Source organism: Phascolarctos cinereus, unplaced genomic scaffold (genome assembly GCF_003287225.1).
Source record: "Phascolarctos cinereus isolate Bilbo 61053 unplaced genomic scaffold, phaCin_HiC Scaffold_4;HRSCAF=312, whole genome shotgun sequence".
Lineage (NCBI taxonomy): Eukaryota > Metazoa > Chordata > Mammalia > Diprotodontia > Phascolarctidae > Phascolarctos > Phascolarctos cinereus.
In genome coordinates, this window is record NW_027555847.1 from 644,139,352 (window position 1) to 644,161,142 (window position 21,791).

The following is a 21,791-nucleotide window of genomic DNA, read 5'->3' on the forward strand; positions in this document are numbered from 1 at the left end:
CCTGGGCACAGCGCTGTGGGGAATATGAGAGAAGACTATTTGCTTCCACTGGACTAAGAGTCAGCAGATCTTGGCTGTGCCATTTAATTGCTACATTATCTTTGGACAAGTAATTTTGCCCTTCTGAGCCTCAGTCATCTCAGCTGTGAAATGGGCAGGATATTACACTGCCTCCCCCTCAGAGTAGCTAAGGAAAGGGCTTGGTAAGCCACACAGTTCTGTAGGAACGTGAATTCTTTTATGCTGTCAATGGGAGTGCTGGGAACAAGGCTTGTGACAACGGTCTTGAACAAAGATGGCTATGAGGTTACTTTGTTCTTCCTGTAGAATACTGTGGATTCCTCAAGCCAAAGAGGGTCAGGGCCAGACTCTGAAACTATACCCAGCAAAGCACATGGACAACTGTTGTTGTAGCAAGGTAACAGTTTTATTTGGATAGTTGAACTTAGATGGGACCCATATTTACCGAGAGCAGATGTTCTGAGTGTTACAACAAGCAGGACAATAGCCTTTGTTTCCAGAGAGGGCCAAGAGCCCAGGATAATCCTCATCTTTAGCTTAACCTCACTGCTGTGTCCTCACTCTGCTAAGGGCTCCATCACACACTGCATGCATGGGCTCTGGTTCTCCCTCAAGAACCATTCAAAAATCCTCTCTACTACTGAAGGAGGACAAAGCCATATCTCTGTGGGCAGGGCAGGGCAGGGTAATATGGCCAGAAGCAGCATCAGAAGATGCTTTGCTTGGGGAGAATGGTTGAAAGTGGGCCCTGATAGGATTAGATGCTATAGGTGAGACCCCTACTTCCTCTACACTAACAGCTGGCTTCTGCTTCTGATAAAGGTGCCTAGAAAGCAAATGCATCAGTGGGTTGGGCCCTGAGAATGAACTGGGGAACAGGAACAGGAAAGCCTGGCTTGAGATTTTTCAAATTTACTAGGTGGTCTCGTTTTAAAGTTTGCTAAGTACCAGAACAGGAATGTGGCTGGGTGAGGCTATGGGAGGTGAACAGGACAGGGGCCCGAGAGGGTGGGATATGACGCCATCAAAAAAGAGACTATTCTCATCCTTCCTTGGCTCTGAAGCTTGGCTGAGCAGGGAGCCGGGACAGGGCCCTGGTTTTGTTCAGAGCTCTCCCATCTGCTAATAGTGGGTTCCCAGAGAATGAGCCCTTTCTAGCACTGTGAGGTCCTTGCCTTTGCCTCCTGACAATGCTCAGAAGGACTTTTTGTTTCTTTAAACTGGGGACCTTGAGAGTCCAGCTAAGGCAAGCACACATCTTCACCGTTCCATGTGGTAAGTGTAGATTACGTGTTTTTCCCTCTATTGTGAACATCGAATTATTCAGACAAATCTGACTACAGTAAATGAAACCCCTCCACTTTCCCTCTCCCAGACCACTATGTATTTTTACAGAAAGTAAAAGGAAAACAAAAATATCTGGAAAAAATGAATATCACAAGGGCTCTGGAAGTAGTGGCTAGATCTACTAGGCCAATTCTGTAGGAGGCAGGTTGACATGAGGTTGCCAAAGCCATGTTATGCTCAGATGGTTCCAGAGGGTTAGGTGTTAGGGCAGCTTGGTTCAAACAAAGTGGTCTTTTCTTTTTCTCACACAAACATACAAATATAGTAATCGTGTAACATCTAGTTAAGGTCAACAGGACCCTTATCCACATCCTTGAGTGCTCCTGCCTCCCCTGGGCACCCAGCAACTAGAGGCATAGTTCCGGGGGTGGAGAAGCTGCAGCCTCGAGGCCAATGTGTCCCTCTAGGTCCTTAAATGTGGCCCTTTGACTGAACCCAGACTTCACAGAACATATCTGTTCTGTGGCCTCAAGGCCACAGGTTCCCCACCCCTGCGCCTAGGCTCTACCCAGGGAGGGAAGGCCCAGAGACAGGCCTTTGTGGTGGAGGGAAAACTGTTCTTATTGATAATAACCTCTCCTCCCCATTAGATGGCATAAGGACTCCCACAATGACTGGTTAGCTGTCAATCTGGAAGAAGTCTGAAATTATCTAGGGAAGCCCTGAACTTTCCAGGGAGAAATGAGAAGTGTTTAGCTTGATTCCTTTCTCTGGGAAGAAGCTGCTCTTCTTTTAGGTGTAACCCCTAGGGAAGCTGCCTTTAGAAATGACCATCGTGCCCACCCCAACCCTCACTCTGCCTTTTCTCTGGGGCTCTGCAGCCCAAAGGGCTGCTTGTCAGTTGGGAGAGTAGTTTCTGCCTAGAACCAAGCAACAGTTGGGGTCAAGGAGGTGTAGAAACACCAAGGCCCTCTAAGGCTAAAGCTATGTTTGAGCTGGCTAATCGCTTGGCCATGGCAGGCTCTGGGGTGATCCCCTAGCCCGTATTTAAAAAGCTAAGGCAGGCAGCCCCGAGTTTAAAAGGCTGAGCCCTAATTCTCCCATCTCAGGGGTGTGGGGTGATGTGTTGCTGACCACACCAATGCAGGGCATAGCCCATAAACAGATTCCTCAGGCTATGAGCTAGAACAGCATTGCCCTGCCGCCAGCATAACTCAGGGGCTAAGGATATTTTGTATGAAAATGCAGAAAGGAGGAACAAGATATAACCCGCCTGTCACTTTGGGTAAAGATTGAGAAACCCCAGGGTAAGGGGACAGGGACAGAGATGGGGTTGGGATGGCAGTCCACCTTCTGTTCCTTCATCCTGGCTTTCAGAGAATGCTTGTGTTGGGCAGAGAGGACCCACGTGCGTGTGCACCCTTCAGAACATGTGGAGTTTGGGGACAGGTTACTGGTGCAGCTGCCTCAATGACAGACTTCTCTTACTGCCCTTTTTAAGGATGTTGGGGACAGCCTTGGGAAGAAATGGAGGTTCAGATGTCAATGTGGGGTCCAAATGGCATTTGGGCAAGGCAGTTTCCAGGCTGCCTGAGCCCATGTGATCTTGGCCTTCAAGCCTGGAGGTCAGGCCCTTGGGCTCGGATGTGGATGCTGGGCAGGCAGAACCAGGACAACGGCAGCTCTTTACTGGTGGTGTCTTCGTGGAACTTGATGTTTAGATAGAAGTCACCGGTGTAGAGGAAGAGGAGGGCGCCCAGGCATACAGAGTTTTCTGTTGGTCGAACCTGTTGTGAGATCAAAGATGGAGCCTGTTGAAATGCTACTGTAACAATTAATACAAGTGCCCAGATGGTGTTTTAGAAAGCATTTTGCATATGATACCATGGTAAGTTTTAGACAAGCAGGATTACTCACTGCTCCCGCCTGCCCTGTAGGAAACACTTAATAGATGTTTGTTGACTGACTCATTGACTGTTCCTGAATTGTCTCGCGCTCTCCAGTCTATGTACATTAACACAAGCCATCTCCCATGCCTAGAAATGTACACCCTTCTCCTCTCCACCTTTTGTAATCCTTTTTTGCCTTTAAGACCCAGCCCCATGAAGCCTTCTCTGATTCTTCAAACTGAAAGAGACCACTTCCTCCTTCAATTTTCTTGGCAGTCATCAGAATCTCTTACAGAATCTCCATATCTTAGCATAGTGCTTAACACTTAGTAGGTTTCTTAATAAGTGACTGAATGGATCCTTCCCTAACAGATGAGAAAATTGAGGCTTATAGAGGTGGAATGATTTGCCCAAAGTCATAACCTCATGGAATTTTCATTGGAAGGAACCTTACAGATCAACTTGGCCAATCTTTCTCATTTTATAGATGAGGAAAATGAGGTAAAGGGAAGAGAAATGGCTTGTCCGAAGTCATACAGCAAGGAAGCAGAAGAGTCAGGACTAGAACTCAGAGCTCTTCACTGGCCTACAGGGCCCAAATCTCTTTCCACATACAACAAACTGCTGTTCGCACAGTTAGTGAGTGACCACAGCCAGGACTAAAACTCAAGTTTTCTGATACTAAGTCCAATGCTTCTTCCAAAGGACGCCATGACTACTCTCACCTAATTCATAAGAAAGAATTGGTCCAAATGGTCTAAATCATTGAATGTTAGAACTGGAAGGGACTCTAGGGATCATATGTCCAAATTATTCATTCTAGAGAGGAGAAATGACTATTCCAAGGCCACATGGTTAGTGATTGGCAGAGCCTAGGTCTCCTGATGACTAGTCCAGGGCTCTTTTCATTACGCCATGTTGACTCTTCAGAAATATCACCACTGGCTTCACTCTGCATTTAAAACCAAGTTTCTTTTAAGAAATTCAACCAAGAGGCAATTAATTTGCACCTCAAATTGGGATCCAGCTTCACATTTCTTCCTTCATAAAGGATTGAACTTTTGACTTCTCAAAGTTATTAAAAGGGATAAAAAAACCTTTGTGAAAATCTAAACAAATGTGATTCCATTAAAAAAGAAAAAGATGAGATCTGAGCCAATCTCCCTTTAGAGCATATCATACAGGCAAATATAAAGGGATCAACGAGAACAGGGAAGGATGACCAAGATCTCAAGACAAATATTTCTCTACCTTCTGTTGGTTTCAGTGGTTTGGGAATCAAGGCAAATTACTTCCCTCCTCTGAGTCTCATCATCTAAAATAAAGGGGCTGGATTAGATAAGGTCTCAGATTACATCCAGAACTAACATTCTAGTCCTTTCCAGATCTTCCATTCTAAAGGCAAATCATTTCAACTTGCTTGGTCACAGTTTCCTCATTTATAAAATGGGGAAAATAATAGCACCAACTTCACAGAGTGACTGGGGGGGATTCAAATGAGATTATATCTATCTATCTAGTTTATGTGTGTGTATATATATATATACATACACATACATACATACACACACATACATACATACATACATATGTATGTATGTATGTATGTATGTGTATGTATATGTGTATATGTGGTTCTTGGCAAACCACAAAGTGCTATATTACTGTTAGCTACTATTATTGTTCTACCAATGAAACTTTCATATTATGGGAGCACATGCAAAAGAGTCACAAAGTTGCTAAATTAGGTATTAAGACTTTGAATTTATGACTGATGGCAGGACTTTGTTTTGGGGAGTTAATCCTTTTTTCCTCCTTTATTATTTTCTAAATGTAAAGTTCAGTCTAGTAGATGCCACTGATAAAAATTTATTTTACATGTGAGAATAAGCATAGATGGGTTGTTATCTGAATCACTGAAGAGAACTCATGAATAAATGAGATCATGGACCCATGTGGAGTAATTGTATGACTTATGCCCTAAGACCCCATCCAATCCAGTTCTAATGTTCTCGGATTCTCATTTGGAGGAAATGAATTTTGTTGTGGTGGGAGGAATCAGAGGAGTCAAGAAAAATTCTAGCTATTCTTTTCAAGCTGGCAAGTTTCAAGTATGTGTCCAGTGTTAGACACGTGGAGTCTGACACCAAAGATAAGTCTGGCTAATGACAATGATAATAATAAAACTAATAATTAAAGCAACCACTAAGCATTTATATGATGTTTTAAGGTTTGCAAAATGCTTCACAAATATTACCTCATTTTATCTTCAAAACAACCTTGGGAAGCAGGTGCTAACATTATCCCTATTTTACAGATGAGGAGAATGAAGCAGAAAGAGGTGAAGTTGACTTGCCCAGGGTCATACAGATGGTAAGTATCTGAGGCCACGTATGACTTCAGGTCTTCCCTACTCCAGGCTCAGTGTTCTATCCACTGCACTACCTAGGTGCCTTAGAGAGGCTCATTACTAGAAGAACGAATGCAAGTTTTGTTCAGACACTCTAATATTCCAATAAATCTGTGATCTCATTGATGGGTGGGATGTAATTCCCTCCATTGATGCAAATGACAACCCAACCATGCCTAGCTATCTTGTACGCCTCTCATCCATATCTTCCCATGTGTTCCCTAGAAGGGCATCTGTCCAAAGTGCTGGGAGACTTTCTTGTTTGCTCTTGTCATTGGGAGAATGCCAAAGGAGCACATGGGCTGTCCAGGCAGGAATATACTTCCACCTATTTTTATATTTTCTTTTGGTTTATTTTAAAATAAAAGAACAGATCTTTAAAATAGCATTATATTAAATCAGTCACCCCAAGCAGAATGGAACACACTGCTGCTCATCCTTTGCTCTCACTACATGATCCACCTATCTTCTTTTTCAGCCACATATTTCTTTGATAATATCCTTTTCCTTTGTAATTCCTTATTCATAATGTGTTGTAGGCTGCTGATTCCCACCATGCCCTCTCCTTTTTAGCATCCCAATAGGTGATCATCCTTTGCAGGAACTCTTTCAGTGTTATGGAATTCATTACTGCAAAAGGCATTTTGGATAGCTGTGACTGTTAAATTCTTCCTTCTGTTAGGTGTCCCTATAACTTCTACTAAATGGTCCTAGTTCTTACTCTGGAGGCAGGGATCAAATCTGTTTCCTTTTCCCCAGTCCTATCTGCACACATTTGATGGCAGCAATTATGTCTCTTCTAAGTCTTCTCTTTTTCAGGCTAAACATCTTGGTTCTTTCAAATAATTCACACAGCATGGTTGTCAGTCCCCTCACTACACTTCTTTGGACATCTTCCTGTCTGGCACTGTCATTCCTGAAATGTGGTGACCAGACCAAACTACTTTAGATATGGTCTTACCAGACAACATCAGGATGATCCCCACCATATATCTTGGTGGAGTCTATGATTCAATTAGTGTTTTTGTTTTTTAAGAAAAAGCTGCCATTTCATATAGTTGATTCATATCAAACTTGTCATCTCTAAACCCTTTACATCTTATCCTCATGTAATGCAGATAGAGGCACCTAATAAATACTTCAGGAAGATATAACAAATCTATGATGGGAACTCTTCAGGCATGGGGACATTAGGTGAAACTAGAGAGCAGGGCTGGTCGTACAAGGTCAGGCACCTATAGTTAAAGTGAATTCTGTTCTTAGTGTAACTTACGACCATGATTCCTGAAGCTCAGGCCTCACCTCTTCCTCACCTGCTCTAAGACCCTGTTGTTATGATCTGTGGTTTTGACCTTGTGGCTATTTCTGGCACAGACTCTTACATCTCTACCATTCGTCAGCTCCGTTCTTATCCACCCTATCCCCTTTCCCCCATCAGCATGCACAGAAACTTCTGGACTAATAATCTCTTTCCTTACTCTCTATACTGAATCAAGGCCAATCAGCACCATGGATAGCACTCAGTTCCATCCTTTATTGAGACTTCAAAAGGTACAGTACAGGAACATGTTGTTATGTGACCTTGAAGACTGATCTCCCACAGCCAAGATCCAAAACTTCTTTCTGCAGTCATTTTTTCATCTTCCTCGTCTATTCTGGTTGCATGGCAGCAACATGTGCTGCCCTTTCCTCTTGGTCTCTTTTTGACCTTCCCTAGGTACAGTTTTTGTTCTTTACTTCTCAATTTCTGGTACCAGTGCCTCAGCATTGGCAGTGATCCATTTCAGGAGCCAAACAGCTTTCTGAGAGACAGGACTTTGTGCAAACTTGTGGTAAGGGCTTTGGTCTCATTAGTCTAGCAACACACCTGGCTTTACAAAAGGTTCTTCAAGAAAATGAAAAATAATGAGGCAGGGCTTGAGCTGTAGATGACTACCCTCTGCATCAGGCATGGATTTGATTAGATGACCTCAGAGGCTCCTTCCAACTCAAACATTATATGAATCAGTGCCTCTGTGATTCTAAGATTCTACAGTTCTGTGATTATAAAATTTCAAGTTCTATAACTGAAAAATTCTATGTGTCTTGGATTACAAAATTCTATGCATAAGAAGATGAGAATTCAGGACTAGATAGAGCCATGGAGGAGCACTGGGCCTAGAATTTTTTTTTCTTTCTGTTTTTAAACAGAACAAACCAACTCACCGAATCAATGTAGAAGGTGTTGGAGCCCACAAAGGTGATGGCATCTTGAAGCTCATAGTTGTGCACACCATTCTGGTAGTCTTGATAGGGGATCACCGTAAGGGCAAAGGGTCCCACATTTCGCTTGCTCCAGTTGGTTAGCCGTACTTCAAGTGGGATGGGGTCACCGACTCGGCAATCTGCCACAACGTCACAGTCACACAGCTGTCCATCCACTAGCACATCTGGAAGGCAAGATGAGAAAACCGCCAGTGGGTGAATAGCTGCATGAATGCAAATCAGTACATCTTTACTGAGTAATCACCGTGTATCTAGCCATATGCTATGCGCTGGGGTGGGAGATATGTAAGAGGGAGGGCAGAATCAGAGGATTAGAAGAGATAGTCCAGGACGTCCACCCATATGGAAGAACAAATCTTAACATATGTCAAGCAGTCAGCCTTTATTGGACATAGGACTTGACTTGTTGAAAAACAGACCCCTAAAATCACATTAAAAATATGTGCAGTTATAAAATTTTTTTTTTATCAAAAAGTGTCTCACATGACACAGGGTGTCAAACTCAAACAGAAACAGAGGCATTGCACTTTACAAAAAAGATTCCTGCAAGCTGCATATTGACTTAGAAAACTACATATTAACATTTTCTATGTTCTACTGTATTTTTATTTATCTTGTTAAATATTTCACAATTACATTTTAAGGTGGTACGGGCAGCACTTGAGAATGTTGTGGGCTGCAGGCTGGTTGTAGTAAGCCAAGTGTCTTACACCTCTGCTGTATGTGGTGAGAGTTTAGTGAATCCTTTTTTTTTTTTTGGTGAGGCAATTGGGATTAAGTCACTTGCCCAGGGTCACACAGCTAGTGAGTGTTATGTATCTGAGGCTGGACTTGAACTCAGGTCCTCCTGACTCTAGGGCCAGTGCTCTATCCATTGTGCCCCCTAGCTGCCTCATAAATCATTTAAAAAATTAATGACAAATGGGAGCAGCTAAGTGGGCAAGTCACTTAATCCCAACTGCCAAAAAAAAATTAATGACAAATATAACAATGTAATAATACTATAGACCTATCTCAATCAAAATCATATGTTTACTAAGTGACCTTTTTTGTGCTAGGCACCGGAAGATAACAAAACATAGACTAATAATAAATGACATTTACTAAGAATATAGATATGATCATTGTTGTTGTCGTCATTCAGTCTTGTCCGACCCTTTGTGATCCCATGGACCACAGCACACCAGGCCCTTCCAAACAGAGGGACTCATCTATTGATGTCATATCTTTTAGCATTTTAACACTGTAGTGGGGTTTTCTTGGTGAAGATACTGGAATGGTTTGTCATTTCCTTCTCCAGTGGATCATCTTTTGTCAGAACTCTCCACTATGATCTGTCTGTCTTGGAAAACCCTTCTTGGCATAGCTCATGGTTTCATTGAGCCAAGCAAGCCCCTTCACCAGGACAAGACTGAGGTTTAAAGTTTATAAAGAACTTTACATACATTATCTCATTTAAGCATTACAAATATTTGTACCTTAAGTATCAGAAGAAGGATTGGAACCTAGGTCTTCCTAATTCTAAGTCTATCCTTCCACTATACTAGATAATTGATTATACCTAAGTTTTCCAGGTATTCTCTATGCCATGCTGCACATAATTCTTACTTTAAAGAAGCTAAGAAGGTGAGATTTACATGCATAAAACAATGAGAGAGTAGTTAGGGACTAGCTGGTCTAATGGAAAAAGTACTGGATTTAGTATCACAAAATCTGGGCATCAGCTTTGGCTCTATAATTTCATAGCAGTATGACCACAGACAAGTCACTTTACCTTTCTGAGCCTCAGTTTCCTTATTTGCAAAATATGGATTGTAGCTCACATTTCTAAATAGTACTAGGTTTCCTCACTATAACCCTGTGTTGTGGCTAGTGCAACAATCATATGCCATTAAACAAACAAAAAAACCCACTGGCATTGGGAAGGCCTGATGAGGAACCTCCTTCTATCAATATGAATCAGCACCAGTTCTGCAATTTTGAGGCAGATGCCTTGGGCACCTAGAAGTTAAGTGATTCACTCAGTATTACACAGCCACCATTTGTCAGAGGCAGGACACTGAACTCAGGTCTTCCTGACTTAAAGGCTGACTCTTCTTACTATCCTACAGTGTTGATGATCCCCATTGCAAAGATGAGGAAACAGGGGCCATGAGAAGTGTCTTGCTCAAGGTCATGTAGCAAAGAAATATTGGTGATAGTAAATACTTGTGCTGTTGTGGGGGCAATGAAGATAATGTAGGTCAGCTGCTCTTTAACCAAAATGTACTATAAACATCTGCAATTGTATGAACTACTATTGAGTCTAAGTAGAATAGGGCAGAGAGGAGAGGATAAAAGGGCATTGGGTACTTGGAGGAAGATAAGCCAAAACTTCACTCATTTTACAATTGTGTTGAGCCCTGGCCCCATTTTATATCTCTAATGCTTACAGTTCAATGCTTATGTCTGAAAGTAAAATGTTTTGAGATCCCATTGGTGATAGACTCCAAACTGAATTTAGGGTAACCAGGGAAGCAGAGAACGAACTTCATTGTTTTACTTTAATCTACTCAGAAAATACAGCCTTTTCTAATGAGAATCATTTTACTTCTCATTTTTCTTGACAATGATTTTATATGGCATTTAGATATGGCTTGGACTCAATACCTGGATCTGCCTTCTCCTTTCTACTCTCATGACTACAGCTCTAATTCAGGTATCATTTCCTCTCAATTCATTCAATTATTATGATACCTTCCTAATCTGTCTCTAACTTTGCTCTTTTCTAATCCATTCCTTATGGCACTACCAGCGTTATCCTGATGTGGAGGCCACTGTTTAGATCCAATGTCTTCAGTGGTACCCCACTGCCTACAGGAAGGAGAAAATGCAAATTCCTTTGCCTGGCATTCAGTGTTTTCTATGATCTAACTCCATGATTACTTTACACTTCAGGTATTCTCTCTTCAGGCTGTATGCACTACCAGATATTCTTTGATTTTACTCTACCCTCTCTAGCCTTGGTGCATTTTAAGCACACAGTACCCCCTGGGATGGACTCCTTCCACACTGAGCCCCCTGGCATGGACTCCCTCCAATCACCACCTCTTGAAATCCTTCCCTTCTTTCAAAGCCCATCTCACAGGCTGCATCCTTCAGGAATCTCTCCCTACAGCCCCCTGTTAGAAATGATTCTTCCCTGTCCAATTTCTCATAATCTCTCCTATTCACTTACCACACTCTGATTGTATTGTACTTCTTTTTTTATGTCTCATCCTCATATCAGATTTTAAGTTCCTTGAAGGGTAGGGATTTTGCTGTTTTATAATCTTTGTATTCCCTGTGCTGAACATAGGCTCTTTAACATATCAGGTTTTATAGTCAATGTTTGCTGACTCGTTTGTGGAACTGAGTTCTCAAGACCTATGCTTGTGAACTGAATGTATTGCAACCAAGTCCAGCATCCCAGCCTTCAACGACTGCCTTCTTAGGGCTGATCAGCTGGTAAACCCAAGAAAAATCATAAATGGACCTTCTGTATGAAGTATTTCATTTTTACTGATGCAGGTCACTGAATTTAATCTGAAGTAACCAAAAAAACCCCCTTTTTGTTGCTTAGATGGGCAAGCGTCAGTTATCTGGAAAAGCCCTGTTTTCTGACAGCACTGGGTAAATGAGGTTTGACTGTGTTATGTGTGAATGGGCTAATTTTATATTTGTTGACACAATGCTCTGTAGTCATTCTCAAGTAATTTCTTATATTCATGCTTTGTTTTCCTACAGACTCCTCTGGGGAAGTGAGGAAAATCATCACAGAATCCTGGGATCACAGAGTTGAAAGGAACCTTAGTGGTTATCTAGTCCCACCCCTCCCTGATGGATGATGCTTTCTACAATACCTTTGACCATGGCCACTCCATAAATGCTTGCTGACGGTGTTCTCCAAAAAGTAGCAGCTTAGGCTAGGAATGATGATTAACCTTGTGTTGACACTCAGCTGTGGTGCCCCTGCCAGCATACCAGAATGAGAATGATCTTTGAACTCGAACTCCAAAAGCTGTACTCAGAGGGGGTAGGAGGGGGCTCAGATTCTATGCAGGGATGGAGTTAATTACATTTGTGGCTTCTGCATCCAGAGCTCCTAGGAGGAAGTCAGGCCCTGCAAACACTCTGCAAATGGAATTGGCTTGCTTGGAATGAAACTGATTTTTGCTTATGTTATTTATAGATCTCCTTCAGCATTTCTTTCCCTGGAAGGAGGCTGAGAAGGGGAAGGCTATTAGGGCTATGTTAAAGTCAGTGTGGTGTAGTGACAAGTGTGCTGGATTCAAATCATGACCCTGTTATTTGCTACTTGGGTAATGTTAGGCAAGACAATTTGCCTCTCTAGGTCTCAGTTTCCTTATCTGTAAAATGAGAAGACTGGGCTACATGACCTTTAAGGTTATATCTAGCTCTAGATTCTAAAATACTACCTTTTAGCTCAGGAGACTGGGTCTATCTTAACACACCCTCTGTCCAAGGACCATGGTGGGGAGGCAGGCAAATGTTGGTACAAAACAGAGGAAATTAATGCTGAATTGCCACACAATGTATGTTTATACACACACACACACACACACACATTTCACACTTAATTTCTTAGAGGAGAAAACATTAGTAGCAAAGAAATTTTCTCATTGCAGCACTATTCACACCAGGCAGATCTTCTGATTTCTAACCTGGGTCCCAGTTTGGGAAATGCTGCTCTGCAGCCCTGCACCTGTCAGCAGGAGCCTTGGATTGGTGGCCTCAGCTCTACCACTTACAGTTGTGTGACCTTATTTACCACTCAAGTCCCTTCAGCAGTGTGGTGCAGGGGAAAGAACACTGGATTTGTAGTCAGTCACTGGGTTTGAATTCTGTTCCTTATTACCTGTGACCTTTGGAAATGGATTTTTTTTCTCTTGGTCTTTTTTTTTTTTTTAAAGACTGGGGGATTGATTGGATTAAATGATCCTGTAATACTTTGGTGGATGCGTGATCTCATCTGTGTTGGCAAGGACTTTCCCCAGCAAGGAAGATCAAAAGCCACCCAAGTCTTCTTTATCTGTGAAGCCCTTGTCTACGTCCTCTAGCAATTCCTCCACAAGGGGTCCACCTAACACTGAAGGGACCTTCCTTGAGGTTTCTTGACATTGCATAGGTGTGAGTGGAGTGTAAGGCTCCATTGTCACACCATGCTCTCATTACAGGACCAGCCCACATACTTTTTGTTCATACATATATGAAGATATCTTGCCTATATGTCACTTGCACAGTGTAGTCTGCTTTCACTTACCATGTGCCTCCCCAGTGCTTTCTGAGTGACCCAAAGCTTTAATCCTTCAGAAACCCGCACCAGAACAATACCCGTATGGAAAAAATCCTGCTCTAGAACTCATAAATTCTTTCTTGTTGAACCTCAGCTTTCTAATCTGTAAAGTGAGGATAATCATTGGACAACCTACCACCCAGTAGTGCCGTCAGCTTGCGTGACATAATAGCTGTTAAAGCAGCAAATTTGTAAACATAAGTTGTGATATAAATATGAGATATAGGAATGATGGTATCACCCAGGAAGACAAGCCAAGGTGATAGTCTGTGTGAGTGGGATTGTACTGAGGTACCTTTATACAGGGACCATGTTTTGAACAGTGTGAAGAGGGCATCAAGGGCCACAGTAAAGTCGCTGTCTGTGCCTTGTTATCATCAGGCAAGCAGACTGAATGATGATAACAGCTGGCATTTATATATTGCTTTAAGGTTTATAAAGTGCTTTATTTAACATCATCTCATTTGAAGAATGGTGGTTATTGATACTGTCCACAGATAGTGTTTGCTTCAAAATCTTGGAAAGGCCTAAAAGTCCTGGCTATAAAAGTTATAGTTCTTCATTTTTGTTTAGTAATTTATAGTTTAATGACACATTTGCAGAAGGACCCTGACAAATTGGAGCATGTATTCAGAAGAGAACCAGGATGGTGAAAGGGTTGGAGACCAGGCAACATGAGGACAGACTGAAGAAACTGGAGATGTTTAGCCTGGAAAAGAGATTTGTTGGGGGACATGGCAAATTTCTTTGAGTATCTGAAGAGTGTTCACAGAAAAGAGAGCAGCTTTATTCTGCTTGGCCCCAGAAGGTACAACTAGGATGAGTAATGGGTGGAATCTGGTAGAGAGGTTGATTTAGACTACGTAAAGAAAAAAAATCTTCCTAATGATCACACCTGTCAAAAGTGGCATAGGTTGCCATTCCAGGGAAGTGGTATATCACTTCGTGCAGTGTTTAGATAACCACTAAGATCAACTAAGATGACGATGATGATAAAAACAATAATATTTACATTTTTGTAGTATTTTAAGGTTTACGAAGCACTGTACCAATATTATCTCATTTTATTCTCATAACAACCTTTGGAGGTAGGCACTATTATTATTCCCATTTTATAAATCAGGAAACTGAAGCGGAGTAAGTGACTTGCCTCTGGTCACCCAGCTAGTAAGTTTCTGAAGCCAGGTTTGAATTCAGGTCTTGTCTCTAGGCCCAGTACTCTATCCTCTGTGCTACCTAGCTGGTGTAAAGGGGATTCCTTATAAACTATGACTGAGGTCCCTTTCTTCTTTGCTATCTTGATTCCAATCTTCTAAATCCATCATTTTATTTGACTCTCACTGCAATTCAGTGAGAGGACATAAAGTAGGGTTTCATATTGTCTCAGAGAGGTGAGGTAACCTGGACAATGTGACAGTAACAGGGTCTAGGGAAAATGACTATATTTTTAAAAACCTAATTTTATTTTAAAGGAAAAAAGCCCTACCCTTTCAGATACGCTGTTAAATATTAACTTGCCAGGCAAATACAGAGTTAAAAAGCCAAGCCCTAGAGAAGACAGTATAAACCTCCAAAGCTTTTCTGTACAGGCACACTTAGCCAAATGGAGGCTGTCCTGTCCTGTCCTGACCAACTGAGTGATAATGCAAGTCATCTCATTCTGAGGGGTCTCAAATTTTAATGTCTTCTCTAGGTTTATGCTTGTCTCTTTTCAAATCAGAAGCAGATTCTGAGATCTTTCCATTCCAGATATAGCAAGCTGATCTTATAGAAGAGCTTAGCTAATTCCCAGTGCTCAAATAATCAAAAGACAGATAGAACTGCTGTTATATACTCATACAGATGGAAGAAATTGAGGCTGAGAGAGGCTGTGACTCTAAAATCACAGAATTTTAGAGGTGGAAGGGACCTTAGAGGTTGGTCAAACAGCTTTCATGAGCTCGTTAGGAATCCCCTTTATAGCAATCCTGACAATCTTCTAGCTTGAAAACCTTCAGAAAACTCACTAACTCCCAAGACAACTTATTTCACTGTGAGGCAGCTTGGCGTGTTATGAAATTCTTCCTTGTGTTGATCCAGAACCTGCCTCTTTATGATTTTCCCTATACTGGTGCTAGGGCTACCCGCTGGAGGTGTGCAGAGAACATCTAACCCCTCTCCCACATGCTTTACAAGTAGCTCTAAAAAATTCTCAAATCATGAAAAACTGTGAGGAACACGTCATCATTTCTACTTCAGTCAGTGTTACTACCCCCTGCAAATGGGGCCATGATGGCCACACACCTCAGGAAAACTTAGGGGACGGACAACAGATCTGAGGGAAATAAATTCAGATCTCTCAGTTAGCCACAAATCTCACTGCAGGATAGATTAGGAACAGTCCAGTAACAGTTCATTTAACTGGGCCGATTAACCATCTTCAGATACACAGTGAAAGAACATCAAAAGCCTAAAATTCACCTGCAACACCATCAAATGCAAACTTTAAATACCCTTATTTTCATTCCTTTGTTCTTGAATCTAAGCACAAAGGAGTTCTTCTTCCTCCCACCTTATACAATGCTTCCATCTTTGCTATACATTTATCGTGTCCATGTCCTATCCTTCAATTACAATTATATATACTCCGTGAGTGCAGGGAACTTGCTCTATTTATCCCTCTCATTTCCACACATACAAATGGTCCTAGTTATTGTCCTTTGCCATGATCAGACTATACCTGTGTTCAGTCTGGGGACTACATTTTAAGAGGGATACTGACAAGCTGGAGTGTGACGGAGGTGATGGGGAGGGTGACAAGCACAGTAAAGAGGTTAGACAACAAGTCATTCAAGGACTGACTGAAGGGGAGGCAACACAGTATGTAAGAGGCATGGACTCTTGAGTTAGGTGACGTGGGTTCCAATCTCACCTCTGTAAATCACTTACTTTTCTGTGCAATGGTTTCCTCATCTGCAAAAGGAGGTTGCTGGCTTCTCTTGTATATGGTTGCAGAACCGTAGCAAACAGAATTTATGGTACTAGACAGAGATTAAGAAGAGCTTACTGGCAGGGTGGTGAAGTTTGAACTGCTTGGGCTACCTGGACATTGTGATTCTTCTAGATGATGGAGAAAAAAATGAGCTCAAAGCCTAATTCCCAGCTAAACTGTGAGATATTCACTTCTGACCACACCTTCCTTCCTACTTGGTTTTGGAAGGAAGAGACAGAAGGAGAAACAGAGGTCTGTCTGTCCCTCATGACTGCTAGCCCAAAGCAGCCAGTGCTCACTTATTTATTTCTGACCATACCCTTCTGCATTCTTATATATGTCAATGCGTCTGATAAATGCAAATCTGGCAGCCACCTAAGAGAAATGAGGGGGTTGGACTGAATGGTCTCTAACAGAGTCTCTTCCAGCATTTAAATTCTAACACCTATTAGTTTATATTTAGTTTGGAGTGGAGAAAAGAAGACTTAAGGATGACATGATAACTGTCTCAAGTGTCTGAAGTGCTGCCATGGAATAGAGAGATAAAATTTCTTCTGTTTAGTGCCAGAGGGCAGAACTAAGGGTAATGAAGTCACAGGGAGGAAGATTTCAGTTGTCCATAAATGGAACAGGTACCTCAGAAGGGAGTACTTCAGTGGCGACTGGTTAGGGATGTTTTATGGTGGATCGATTCAGGCTCAGGATGGACTTGATGACTCCGGGGAACCTTTCTAATTCTGAAATTCTCTGGATATGAAATACTGTGCTTCTCACTTCAATGATCCCTTTGATTTCACAACTTTAAGAAAGAGCTTTTGACTCTTTGTCGGTAGACCCTGATTCTAATCCTGGCGCAACCACTAATTGCCCCACTAAATGTTCCGAGAACTCCTGATTCCAGTCTGAGGAAGGAGGCCTGAGAGACGACCTTACCCAGTTTCCAGTCCTCTTTCTTTCAACATCCTAAACCCTTTTTTCCCATTTTTTATGTATTTTCTTCCCTAAACCTGTTCCTTCTGCTCCCTCTTCATAGCTTCCCCCCTTTTCTGACTCCTCCAGCAGGTAGCAGGCACTACATCTTCTTTTCACTCCCTGAATGGAGGCTTCAGATCACATACACACACACACACACACACACACACACACACACACACACACACACCCCAGCCTTGCTCTATTTGTTTGCCTATTCTAAGCTTGCCAATGTTTTTTTTTTAATTGTAAATTCAATTCAAACAAAAGACAGACATGATAGCTGTCAGCTTCAGGTGTCTCCCAGGGACGGTCACCATGCACATGCTGAATTAGTGTTATTGCTGTCCTTGGTTCCCGTCAGACAGCTTTGAGCACAGAGCAGGTCCTCTGGCCCAGCCCAACACCTGCCCTTTGTACTGGGAGACAAGGGCCCTAACAAGCTCACTCCACAGCAACTGCAAATATTGTCAATGGAGTCACCGAGCTGGTCATAATTGAGCATCAGGACTGGAATCTAACTCTTCGCATAAACACAACACTAATAATAATAACTAACATTTCTAGGACAGTTTACAAAGCACTTTCACAGACATTATCTCATTTGATCTATGTTCTAATGCCCCTTCCAGTGCTGACATTCTATGACTCTATGGGCTGAACTGCGAGCCTTGGAAACAAATGCCACCCGCTCCTTATTAGTACAGCTTGATCACTAGTACCTGACAACAGACATATCAATCGACAAGGAATACGGTGCAATTGATGGCAACTAAATGTTTCTTTCATAAAGGGAGCTTCAAAGGTGCTAGATGGGGTGGGAATCAAGAAATGAATACAGCCACAGTCAGGAAATGGAAACTGATGCCTAAGGGAGGTCAAGATACTCCTGTGATTTATCATGATCTCAGAGCACAAACTAGAGGGGTCCCCTCCAGTTTTAACATGATACATTCTATGATTCTATACGGAGAGAGAACCATCAGACAAACTCAAGAGTCGGAAGGGACCTCAGAGGCCATCTAATACAAGACGGATCAGGAACACTCAGTACAACATCCCACGTGAGTGATCATCTAGTTGCTGCCTGATGATCCCTAGTAATGAGGAACTACTACTTCTCAAGGTAACCCAGCTCATGAGGGACTACTTTGATTGTCAGGAAGTTTTTGCTTTTATCTAGTGGAAATTGGCCTTCACATAATTTCTATTCATTGTTCCTCTTTCTGCTTCCTGGGGCCAAGAACAGCAAACATAATTCTTCTTTCAAATGAAAACCCTTTGGATACTTAAAGACAATATTTGCCCCCACCTCTACCCCTGCCTCCCACTTCTTGGCTGGAAAGCTGTAACTATTGATTATAGGTCTAATGATATACTGCATGAGGATTGTTTGAGGACAAGCCCAGCTAGGTTTGGAGAGGTTCATCAGGTTGGCCCCTTGCAATGATCTTTTGGGTCTTGATAACTCACAGAGACCATCTACTAAGTTAAAGACTGGTTCTGATCTTCGTTGGTGGAGGGATCATCCATACAGATAAAATTATAGTTTCCTCAAGTATTGAAGCATGTAAGACGAGCACTTTTGTTTGCCATTTAACATCTATTAGTGGAACTGTAGTTGAGATTCTTTTATCAGGTAAGACATTGGACTAAATATTTTCTGAGGCCCCTTCTAAGTATAGGATGCTATGACTCCCACTGTAGGTAGTACTCTCAGAGATGACCCACAGGTATACATATGGTGCACTACTTCTTACCCTACCAAGCCTCTCCCATGTGTGCAGACAGCTTTAGAGTTTAGATTTAGAGAATCAATTTAGGAAGGGATTCTTGGAGATCAGTTGGTACAATACTGTCATGTTGCAGATGAAGAAACAGAGGCTCAGAAAAGGAGTAAGTTTTAGCAGACCCTAGGTCTTCTGAATCCTTAGTCTTCTATTTTAGACCTTCCCACTCTTTTCACTGCACCTCACTGCCTCTTATTGGAAGCCAGTGGATTGACCTTGATATAGGAAAACAAAAGCCAGGTAAGTCCTGGACCAGCACTACCACCAAGGGAAACTCAGTGAGCTTAGATGCAGAAGCAACAGAAAAGGAGATCTAAACCTTTGCTCTCAAATTTTTTTCATAAGAAAAGGCACAAGGCAAAGTTGAGTTACTTGCCCAAGTCTATAAAGCCAGAAGTTCTGAGAAACCAAAAGCAATAATTCATATTTCTATAGCACTCAACTGTTACAAATTGTGTGCATAGGCATAGATAGTATCATTGATTCTCACAGTTCTCCTTTTCTGAGTTTTCCTAGAGAACTATCTCTGGATTTCCCTTTTACTTTCTTCCCAATCTACCTTATGTCATTTGTTTAAAATGGACATATAGAATGTATGCTCTTTGAGAGAAGGATCATAGATAGGATCACGCATGTAGATCTAGAAGGGACATTAAAGGTCATTCATTTCAACCTCCTTGACACCTTTTCTTTTACAGATGAGGAAACTAAGGCTCAGAAAAGTTAAGAGATATGCCCAGGATCACACAACTTGTAATTGTTGGAAGCACGACTTAACCCCAGGTCCTCCTAACTCTAATGTCAGCATTCTACCCACTGCACCATGTCTTTTTTCCCCCTATCTTCTTATCTCTCAAAGAGATACACACAGCCTACAGCCTAATAAATATTTTTTTTCATTGAATAAGCCTATAAAGTAGGTATGGCAAGTATTGTGTCCCCCATTTTACAAAAGGAAAAACCTTACTGAACTGAAGTGGCTTACCTTGGGGCAAATAGCTAGTAAGTGAATGAGCTGGGAATTGAACCCAAATCTCAGGTCATCTCTAAGAGAGGCTTGAGTCTCTAGTAGAGAAAATAAAATTCATCCATCAACACTCAGAATCTTTGGAGGGTCATATACCAGATTATTTTTCTCCTACTGCAGGCTCTGCTACATGTTGAATCACTTTCCCTAGAGCTTCCTTAAGGCAAATGTTGGGTGGCCATCTCCTCTAGAGTGTCCATCATTTGAACAAATGGCAATGGAACAGTTCTGAGGATGAAGATATGTTTATCTTTTGCCACACTCACGCAGAGTAACTGGTTTCTTAAATCTGCCTCCATCAGAAACTCTGACTAATCTTGACCCTCTCTCTCTGAATCCCTAGAATATTGATCTACTAAGCCACAAAATTTCATATTTGATTCTATGCCATCTTTCTTGTTTTCTAATCATTAAATATCCCATCACCCTAACTATAACGAAAATCACTTGAGAGAGGGAGAGTCTGTCTTCACCTTTTTTTTTAGGAAGGCAGCCAGGTACAGGATTAGTGTAGGACAAGAAGTCAGGAGCCTGAGGCTATGGTCTTAGTTCTGGCACTGTCTTGCAGTGTGATGTGAGGCAAGCCACTTCATTTTTCTAGGCCTCAGTCTCCACCTCTGTAAGATGAGAGAGTTGAATTCTTTGATTCCTAGGTAACCTTTAGGATTTAGAGATGGAAGGAGTTTTGGAAATCATTCTAGTCTAACTCCCTTGAGTTACAGATGGAAAAAATGAGCCCAGAGTGAATTGTCTATTATCACATTACCAGCTCACTACCAGTGCAAGGATGTGACTCAAGTTCCCTAAATCAGTGCTCCTGCCAGAAAATTGTGGTTTCTATGAGGAACTTTGAGTACGGTGCCTAGCATAGAGTAGATGCCTAATAAATGCTCAAGGAATATAACTGAATATGCTATAAATTGGTCACAACAGCCACCACATGTTTTGTCTCTTTCATTAGAACATAAGTTCCTTGAGGGCAGAAACCATTCAATTTTTGTCTTTGTCTCCCCAGAACTGAGGAGAATATCTAATTCACAGTGAATGTTTAATAAATGCTTATTGATGGATGGATTACTTTGGAGCTTTTTAGCTCCAAAAACATTTCACATTTATTACTAAATTTGATACTTAGAAAAATTTATGCATTTATTGGGACAGCTATCCTATCCAATCCAATCAGCATTTATTAAGTGTCTATTCTGTTTAAGGCTCTGTTACACACAAAGATAAAATGAAAAACAGTCCTTATTCTTAAGGATCTCATATTCTGTATCTGAAGAAACTGAGGCTCAGATAGAGCTAAGTGACTTGCCCCAGGTGACTGTCAGACCTGGGATTCGGTCATGTATCTTCTGACTCTAAGACCAATGCCCTTCTCATGCTACTACAGACATTACTCAAGGCAACAACTTCAGAAAACCAAATTCCCCTAGTGATCTGGTGCTACTTTTCTCCTCCACTGCTACAAATGGATTCCTCTGTATCATGCTCCTGGAGACTTGCTCAGATTTCATGCTAGGTCCAAGGCTATAAAGGTCATTTGATTCTTCCTGACTTTTTCTCCATCAAGGGAAAGAAAAGACAGCAACAGACTGAGTGAGCATAAACAGTTCAATAAGAAATAGATTTCACTTGAACTTTTTCAAGGAAATTCAAGATCTGCTTGATACCGAGTTCCTGACTTTGATACTAACAATGTGACCCTAGGGACACAACTTCACATACTCCTCCTCCCTACCCACCTTACAGAACCATCATGAGAAAAAGCACTTTGAAATCTTACAGCCCCATTTAAGTGTGAGCTGTTATCATTGTTATTCT

The 21,791-nt window shown here is 41.8% G+C and overlaps 1 protein-coding gene across 1 annotated transcript in view; it reads right to left on the reverse strand.

The window, feature by feature from the left end:
• Nucleotides 1-405: 405 nt before the first annotated feature.
• Nucleotides 406-21,791, reverse strand: part of TRAPPC9 (trafficking protein particle complex subunit 9) — a 942,595-nt gene continuing 921,209 nt past the window's right edge. The window contains exons 22-23 of the mRNA XM_020967021.2: nt 7,813-8,036; nt 406-3,095 (exon numbers count right to left, since the gene is read on the reverse strand). Of these exons, the coding sequence (XP_020822680.1) occupies nt 2,922-3,095; nt 7,813-8,036 (398 nt within the window). The 3' untranslated portion in view covers nt 406-2,921. The remainder of the gene's footprint in view (nt 3,096-7,812; nt 8,037-21,791) is intronic.